The sequence below is a fragment of the Gobio gobio genome, assembly GCF_949357685.1.
Source record: "Gobio gobio genome assembly, chromosome: 3".
Lineage (NCBI taxonomy): Eukaryota > Metazoa > Chordata > Actinopteri > Cypriniformes > Gobionidae > Gobio > Gobio gobio.
Window position 1 is genome coordinate 65984915 of NC_137099.1, and position 9876 is coordinate 65994790.

Consider the following 9876-nt stretch of genomic DNA (forward strand, 5'->3'; position numbering starts at 1 on the left):
CGTCTGGAGGTCCCGCGGCGCGGAAGGCGCGTTACGCGCGGCGCGAAGGACGCGAATCCGCCTCATTCGCGCGTCCAGTTCGCGCGAATGGCGCAAGTTGGACGCGAATTGAGCGTCTTGCGCGATACGCGCGTTACACGCGAATGGTGCTTTTGTGCATGCACGCGTTTGAAGCGAATTCGCGTCTGACGCCCGAGTTGAAAAATTTGAACTTTGGCGTCAATTCGCGCCGCGTTAACCAATCAGGAGCCTGCTCGCTGCTGTCACGTGGTAAAGTGACGTGTATGACAAACCCTGCATAAATTAAAAACAGTACTATTGTGTCACAAAATGTAGTTTTAAGACGTTTTCAGGTGGGAATGTAGTTGTTTAAAGCTCAAATCTGTGGTTTATTTATAAAGAGAGCGCCTATTTAAAAAAATAATCTTGTGTTTTTTGGAATTGTGAGATCCAGGCGATCACCGGGCAATCACTGCTCATAACCCCAGCGAAGGCAGCCTTTCCTCGGCCAGTCCTTCTGGCGTCTGCCGCTGGCTCTGATGTCCTGTAGTGGTTCGTTTTGTGTAGATCTAACAGCCAAGCTTTGCTCTCATGAATCTATAATTTGTTGTCTGCCAAATCGTTTTGACTGAGGGCAAAGAGATGTTTCATAACTTTATATTTGAAGGATATTTAAACATACATGCAGTGAAGATAATGTAGGAGTTGCCTGGACCCCATTTGTGTGGCTATTAATGCTTAATATATATGTTTAATGAAAATGAAAAGAGGCAGAGTGGTGTTTTATGACATATTTCTCCTGGAGTGCCTTGAACGCGCGTCAATTTCGCTTCCAGCGCTCGATTTCTACGCGCGTCCAATTCTCTGCTGACGCGCGAATGCATTCAAAATGTACGCGCGTGAAACTAGACGCGGTTGACGCGATTTTGACGCTCAATTCGCGTTTGGTGTGAACGCAGCATTAGAGCTACAAAAATGTACCCTTAAGGGTCCCACCTAGGGCTGGGCGATATATATCGTGAGATTGTTATGCGCTTCTCATCAGTAAAGCCGGTTCCTTGATTAGTAGTAAATCACCTTCACCTGCTTTCAGATGGAGCGGCATTTACTACAAAGCTAAAACTCCAGTGTTAGATTAAGAAAGAAGTTAGAGAAGTTAATGAGATAATTAAGTGATTCGTTTAGTGATGATTGAGCATTATTGAAGACACCTGATGTTAACAAGCAGAATCACTGAAGGAGAAAATCATAAATTGTAAGCCACCGTTATGGGGATGGGTGTGTGCATTAGTTGGGCTCTTGACCCTTATATTCTTAACTTTAGATTTTGTTTGTCTGCGGTTAATGATTTATAACAGTCAAATTAACAAAGAAAAGTGTGATCTGATAGTGTTGGCTATGTTTTGACATAATCATGCTGTGAACAGAAAAATGAAACTTTTTGAGGTAGTTTGGTTTGGTTCTTATCCAAATATTTAATAAACATTGTTCTGATCAAAAGACTTTCATATTAATTTATTTAGAAACACAGACATCAATAATCAGCCTGTGAGTCTCAACAATGGTGACAATAATAAAGCATGTTGCAGTGGCTACCACCAATCACAACTCATTAATGGCTCCCATCATGCATTGCGGTATGAATAAATTATGATCTGAATTGTCTATGTAATTTTCTTTTCCTAATTGAATATTCTGCTCGTCACCATTGTTGTGATGCATAGACTGAATCTTGACGTCTGTGTGTGCCTAAAAGGAAGTCATATTTTTTTATAAAGTACTTTTGAGAAATCCTTTATATTATATCTAAAATTTTGTATATTTATGCAGAATCACAGTTATGCTGTAAACAGCAACATAAATCAAAAACATAGTTCAAATGATGATTGTCATAATATAACCAACAGATCACATTTTATCTTTGTTCTTCTGGCAGTTATAACTCAGATACAGCAGCCAGACAAAATCTAAAGTTAATAACATAAGGGTCAAGAGCCCAACTAAAGCAAACACCCATCCCCATAACGGTGGCTTACAATTTGAGATTTTCTCCTTCAGAGATTCTGCTTGTTATCATCAGGTGTCTTCAATAATGATCAATCATCACTAAATTAATCACTTAATTATCTCATTACCTTCAACACTCTTGAGTGGACTCATATACACTCCCAGGAGTGTTAATTTAACACTGGAGTTTTTGCTGTGTACAAAGAGCCGTAGTTAACTGACAAGCTGAGCCATATCGCATTAGTTATCGCTGGCGATACGTCCACGATATTAATGCGATATGGCTCAGCTTGTCAGTTAACTACTTTATCTTTATCTTTATCTTGATCTTGATCTCTTGCTTTTCTTGCCATAACAAACTCAGTTACAGCAGTCAGAGAAACACGAATATTAAAAAGTCACCAAACTGCCCAACTAAAGAAAACACTATTCACCATGATGGTCAAATTAAGAACTAACAATTTTCTAAACAAAATCAAACAAAAAATCTGTTAATTCTCAATAAGAGCTTCTGTAGACGTCTGACAGAAATAAAGTCAGTCTGGTTTGTAATGTGTGAAGCTGGTAATGCTGTTGTTTAATTCTCCTCTGCTGAGATCCTCAGAGATTTAATGTCTTTTTTTATAGTCAGTCGTAGTTTTTGTGTTTTTCTTTTTTCTCTTTTCTTCAGTGATTCTGCTCATTATCATCAGGTGTTCACCACTAATGGTCAATCATCACTTAATGAATCTCTTAATTATCTCATTAACTTTAACACTGATTCAGTGTTACTTTAACACTCTGTAGAGTGGGACCATATGTGCTCTGAGCAGTGTTAATTTAACACTGGGGATTTTATTGTGTAGTAATCCAGGAGACACTGATTAGCTGGTTCAGGTGTGTTTGATTAGGGTTGGAGCTAAACTCTGCAGGACAGTGGCCCTCGAGGACTGGAGTTGCCCATGCCTGGTTTAGCAAGTCTGTTGAAAAACATCTATTGCAGTTTGAAATTGGCCAGATTGGTAAACGCCCATTTTGGTTTAGCATGTGTACTTCTCAATAGCCTAATTGATGCTTCTTCATTAGAGCGAAAACACAGGTGCATCCTATACAGTCTTGTATGTTGAACCACCTGACATACATGATTTCTCTTGTAGATTTACCTCATCTACCTTATTACTTCTCTGTTCCTTTATTTTGCGTACTTGTTATTTGCGTTTGATTTGTATTGTTACTGACTGTAATTAGGAAATTTTTTCTACATTCTTAAAAAAATGCATCTTGCTTTAATAACCCTCTGAGCAAAGCTATGTCCAAAAGACATCTTTTCAATGTCTTTGCCCCTAGAGGCGTACGTTGAAAAGACGTCCACTGAGGAGCCAGAATGAAAGTTTTTATGACGTCTGTTTTTGACATGTTCTACACGTCCGATATAGACGTTCATGGAACCTCAAGGTTAAAAACTAGTTCAAATGTGCTCATTGTGGACATGTTTTCTATTTGTAATTGCAAAGCAACTCACAGACAGTGTGTTTTTGTCCAGAAATCATGAAAATAAAAGAAACTTCGCTCACACCTTTGGACACTTTAGACAATTTAGCATCTGTAATTCACACATCTTTGGATTGTCAGAGAATCGTGGGATTCAATCCAGGATCTTCTTGCTGTGAGGAGACAGTGTTTCCCACTGAGACACTGGTGCTGCCCTTAATCACAGACATAAGACACACTTTGACTATTTCTGTCAGACGTCTACAGAAGCTCTTACTGAGAATTAACAGAGCTTTAGATGTTGATATTTATGGTTAATTTGAAGTCACCATTGTGGTGGGAAACGTTTGCTTTAGTTGGGCTCTTGGTTCCCGTGGTTGTGTTAGTCTTTCTTTGGATGTTATAACTGTGTGTGTGAAATACAATAGTTGTGGCAGATAAAGCAAAGATGATGTGACATCAGGTGTTGTCAACTCCTTGTAAATGACTAAATTATCAGAAAGCAAGCAGATAATGTTGTGTTTTAAGTTTTGTGTGCTTGTTTGGAACAATAGTCATTTGTTTAAAGCCTCAATAACCTTGTGAATTGGCACCAATAGCATTAAAATGATAATTTATTCTAAAACAGTATGTGCAATCAATGTTTTGAGCAAATATTTCACAGTCACACACAGACATTAAGATTATGCCTATGCTTAACAACAACGGTGACAATCAATTTTGAGTTTATTACTATGAAGCGACCCATCATGCATTGCAGCATGAAGCTTTTTTTATTTTGATTGTCACCGTTGTTGTGAATCATATGCAAAATCTTGATGTCTGAGTGAGACAATGTGAAATATTTTCTCAAAACAATGTGCACCTGCTGTTTTTTCATCTTTCAGGATAAGTGTTTTTTTATTGCTACTGGTCCCAATACAGTGGATATACAAGGTTATTGAGGCTATAAACAAATGATTATTTGCCAAACAAGAAGACAAAACTCAAAAGCACAACAACAGATTCTAGATTTATAATGATTTAGTCATCAACAATAAGGAGCTGACAACACCTGAAGTCACTTTATCTTTGCTTTCTCAGTCATAACTATTGTGTTTCACACACACAGTTATAACATCCAAAGAAAAGCCAACACAAAATACGGGGACCAAGAGCCCAACTAAAGCAAACGCTTCCCACCACAATGGTGACTTCAAATGAAACATAATCATCAACATCTAAAGCTCTGTTCATTCTCAGTAAGAGCTTCTGTAGACGTCTGACAGAAATAGTCAAAGTGTGTCTTATGTCTGTGATTAAGGGCAGCACCAGTGTCTCAGTGGGAAACACTGTCTCCTCACAGCAAGAAGATCCTGGATTGAATCCCACGATTCTCTCACGATCCAAAGATGTGTGAATTACAGATGCTAAGTTGTCTAAAGTGTCTAAAGGTGTGAGCGAAGTTTCTTTTATTTTCATGATTTCTGGACAAACACACACTGTCTGTGAGTTGCTTTGCAATTACAAATGGGAAATATGTCCACAATGAGCACATTACTAGTTTTTAACCTTGAGGTTCCATGAACGTCTATATCGGACGTGCAGAACACGTCAAAAACAGACGTCATAAAAACTTTCATTCTGGCTCCTCAGTGGACGTATTTTCAACATACGCCTCCAGGGGCAAAAAGACGTCTTTTGGACATAGCTTTGCTCAGTGGGATTGTTTCAACAGTAACTAAGGTGCAAAAGTGTTGTTGAAAAAAATATTCTGTAAAGTTGAATCCATGATATTACAGTTGATTTATGATTGAAATCTCAACATTATTTCAATATTATCTGAGGGTGCAAAAGTGATGTTGAAAAAATATCACTTTATAATGTTGAATCAATGATATCACCGTTGATTTATGGTTAAAATCTCAACATTGTTTCAATATTATCTGAGGGTGAAAAAGTGATGTTGAAAAATATCACTTTATAATGTTGAATCAATGATATCACCGTTGATTTATGGTTAAAATCTCAACATTATTTCAATATTATCTGAGGGTGCAAAAGTGATGTTGATAAAATATCACTTTATAGTGTTGAATCAATGATATCACCGTTAATTTATGGTTAAAATCTCAACATTGTTTCAACAGTGCCAAAGACGTGTTGAAAAAATATCACTTCGTAATGTTGAATCAACTTTATTACCATTGATTTGTGGTTAAAATATCAGTATTGCTTCAACATTAACTGAGGGTCCAAGAGTGATGCTAAAACAACATCACTTTGTAGCGTTAATTCAATGTAATTGGCGTTTGTTTCAATGTGACCATGCTATCTGGGGTGCTCAGGTAATACTGAATGCTCAGGTAAATAGTAAATAGTAAACAAACTGTGTAAATCGTTACTAATAAATGGTAGAAACAAACCGAATGCATCACAGTAAAATCCCCAGTGTTAAATTAACTCTGCTCAGAGCACATATGGTCCCACTCTACAGAGTGTTAAAGTAACACTGAATCAGTGTTAAAATTAATGAGATAATTAAGAGATTAATTAAGTGATGATTGACCATTAGTGGTGAACACCTGATGATAATGAGTAGAATCACTGAAGGAAAGAGAAAAAGAAAAACACAAGAACTATGACTGACTATAAAATAGACATTAAATCTCTGAAGATCTCAGCAGAGGAGGATTAAACAACTCCACAAACAGCATTACCAGCTTCACACATTACTAACCAGACTGACTTTATTTCTGTCAGACAACTACAGAAGCTCTTATTGAGAATTAACAGATTTTTTGGTTACACTTTATTTCGATAGTCCACTTTAAACATTCTACTAACTATAAGTAACTTTGCAACAACATGTCAACTAACTGTCATTAGAGTATTAGTTGACTGTCAGTAGACTGGTAGGTTATGGTTAGGTGTTAGGGTTCGGGTTAGTAGAATAAGTTGAATTGTAGTTGCCAAGTTCCTTATAGTCAGTAGAATGTCTGTTTGGGGACAAACAAAATAAAGATTTAGTAAATATTTAGCAGACTGTCTACAAATACTCTAATGACAGTTAGTTGACATGTAGTTGCAAAGTTACTTATAGTTAGTAGAATGTCTAAAGTGGACTATCAAAATAAAGTGTTACCGATTTTTTGTTTGATTTTGTTTTGAAAATTGTTAGTTTTTAATGTGACCATCATGGTGATCAGTGTTTTCTTTAGATGGGCAGTTTGATGACTTTTTAATGTTAGTGTTTCTCTCAAACTGAGTTTGCTATGGCAAGAAAAGCAAGAGTAAACACAATCAGATGCTGTTTGCTGCTCGATGTTGAGAATATGATCATTGTATAGTGATTTAATTCATCAATTTTATGACCGAGTATGAGCAATATACTATTAACTTTTTTTATTGTGATTCTAGAAAAGATCCAACACGGTTTTAATCAGAAAAGCTGAATAAGTTTTGAAATGGATTGTACACTTATCGCTTCCAACTCCAGTGCGATTAACTCACACACAGACATCAAGAATCAGCCTATGATTCTCAACAATGGTGACATGCTTCATGCCACAATGCATTCTGGGAGCCATAGATGAGTTTTGCGTAATGCACCCAGAATGCATTGCGGCATGTCACCATTGTTGAGATTCATAGGCTGATTCTTGATGTCTATGTATGAGTATAACTCACATGAATTAAAAGCAAATAAGGTCATTATATGATGATAACAACTGTATCATCAACAACAAGCATCAAGATTCTCTTGCCGTTTTCACTGTAACGAACAGTTACAGCAGCCAGAGCAAACTTATAATATCAAGTCAAGGGTCAAGAGCCCAACTAAAGCAAACACTAATCACCATGATGGTGACTTCAAACAACTTTTATTTTCAATAAAACATCTAAACCTCAATAAGAGCTTCTGTAGACGTCTGACAGAAATAAAGTCAGTCTGGTTAGTATTGTGTGAAGCTGGTAATGCTGTTTGTGGAGTTGTTTAATCCTCCTCTGCTGAGATCTTCAGAGATTTAATGTCTTTTTAATTGTCAGTTGTAGTTCTTGTGTTTTTCTTTTTTCTCTTTTCTTCAGTGATTTTGCTCATTATCATCAGGTGTCATCACTAATGGTCAATCATCACTTAATTAATCTCTCAATTATCTCATTAACTTTAACACTGATTCAGTGTTACTTTAACACTCTGTAGAGTGGGACCATATGTGCTCTGAGCAGTGTTAATTTAACACTGGGGATTTTACTGTGATGTAACCGCTGGCCTTTCGCTGTAGAGACTTTCCATTTACTACATACAGTAGGCACTCTGATTCCATGTATGGGGCACATATATATTATTAATATGACACACAAACACAAGTAGACAAGACCTGTTTAGTTCAAAAGATCACTCACCACGGCAAGGCAGAGATCATGAGTGAGATGAGACAAGACGAGAGACAGACGCGCGCCCGCCGAGTGTGCACAGTTCGGACTACTGTCATTGTCATTGCGACTCCCCACCCTGCCTCCACGCTGCCCCCTAACTGTATTTGCAATACACGAGCCGCGATTCAGCTGTGCGAGACAAACGCTGCCAGTGTGAATGCACAACGCGCAGCCTCTAACCTCTCTCTTGAAAGGAAAACCCACAAAATGAAGATCGACGGATGAAGCCAACAGAGCTTTCAACTCCCTGAAAGAAAGATTCACCACAGCACCCATCTTAAAGCATCCTGATCCCAATTTGCCCTTCATTGTAGAGGTTGATGCATCCAATTGTGGAATTGGGGCAGTTCTGTCTCAGCGACATGGTCAGCCAAGTAAACTGTTTCCTTGTGCATTCTTTTCCAAGAAACTAACAGCAGCTGAGAGAAACTATGATGTGGGCGACAAGGAGCTTCTTTCCATGAAAGCCGCCCTTGAAGAATAGCGACACTGGCTGGAAGGTGCAGCACATCCATTTCAGATCATTACTGACCATAAAACCTTGAATACATAAAGAATGCAAAACGTCTGAACCCACGCCAAGCCCGTTGGTCACTGTTCTTCACCCGCTTCCAGTTTACTGTAACCTATCGACCAGGCAGTAAGAACAGTAAGGCCGATGCTCTATCCAGACAGTATGACCTCTCCACTGACCACGTCTATCCTGAACCCATTCTTCCACCTTCCATCATCATAGCTCCTGTAACTTGGGATATCATGGAGGAAATTCAGAAAGAACAACAATTAGAACCCGCACCCTCCAACTGCCCACCTGGCAAACAATATGTACCTTCAAGTTTACGCCTCCATGTCATGCAGTGGGTCCATTCGTCCATTGCCTCAGGTCATCCCGGTATATCTCGTACCTTTCAGTTGTTACAAAACTCCTTCTGGTGGCCAGCTATGTCTCAAGCTGTAACAGCCTATGTAAAATCAGTCCAAGTCTGCGCTCAATCCAAGGAATTACCCTCCGGACTTCCACAGCCATTACATATTCCCAAACGCCCCTGGTCTCACCTCTCCATAGATTTTGTCACAGACTTACCTTCTTCAAATGGATTCACCACTATAGTCATCATTGACCGTTTTTCTAAATCTTGCCGACTGTTAAAGGGACTCCCCACTGCCATGGAAACTGCCCAAACCTTATTTCATCATGTCTTCCGAGTCTATGGTCTACCTGATGACATAGTCAGTGACACAGGCACCCAATTCACTTCGCAGGTTTGGAGGGCATTCTGTAAACAACTTGATATCAATGTCAGCCTCACCTCAGGTTACCACCCTCAAGCAAATGGCCAAGTGGAGCGTCTGAATCAAGAAATAAGCCGGTACCTCCGAACATACTGTAGCAGAGAACAGCACCGTTGGTCAGAGTTGCCCTGGGCCGAATATGCCCAAAATTCATTGGTCCACTCATCTACAAGTATAACCCCCTTCAAGTGTGTCTTAGGCTTCCAGCCCCCCCCCATGTCCATCTGCAGAGAGCGTTAAGAACTCAGGAACGGCAGGCTAACCAACGCCGTCGCCCACATCCTCCTTATCAACCTGGACAACGGGTCTTGCTCTCCACCAGGGATCTCAAATTGCGGCTACCAAACAGGAAGCTCAGCCCAAGGTATGTTGGTCCTTTTAAGATCCTAAGAAGAAGTAATGAGGTCACTTACCAACTAGAGCTTCCTGCTAACTTCCGTATCTCTCCCTCCTTCCACGACTCCCTCCTGAAACCGCGGAGCCTGGCTCCAACAGTCAAACTCAAGAGCCACCACCACCATTGGACATTGAAGGTATCCCTGCTTATAAGGTAAACCTGTTGTTGGACTCAAGACGCAGAGGGGGTTAGCTCCAGTATCTGGTGGACTGGGAGGGCTACGGACCTGAAGAGAGATCATGGGTAGCCGCCCATGACATTCTGGACCCGTCTCTTATCGAGGAGTTTCA

General features: G+C 39.4%; 1 protein-coding gene across 1 annotated transcript in view; it reads right to left on the reverse strand.

Annotated features, from left to right (window-relative positions):
* LOC307124242 (deoxynucleoside triphosphate triphosphohydrolase SAMHD1-like) overlaps positions 1-9011 on the reverse strand; it is a gene marked incomplete at its 5' end in the record, with an annotated part of 65875 nt that extends 56864 nt beyond the window's left edge. The window contains one exon of the mRNA XM_079813289.1: positions 8981-9011. Within this exon, the coding sequence (XP_079669415.1) occupies positions 8981-9011 (31 nt within the window). The remainder of the gene's footprint in view (positions 1-8980) is intronic.
* Between the last annotated feature and the right edge of the window lie 865 nt (positions 9012-9876).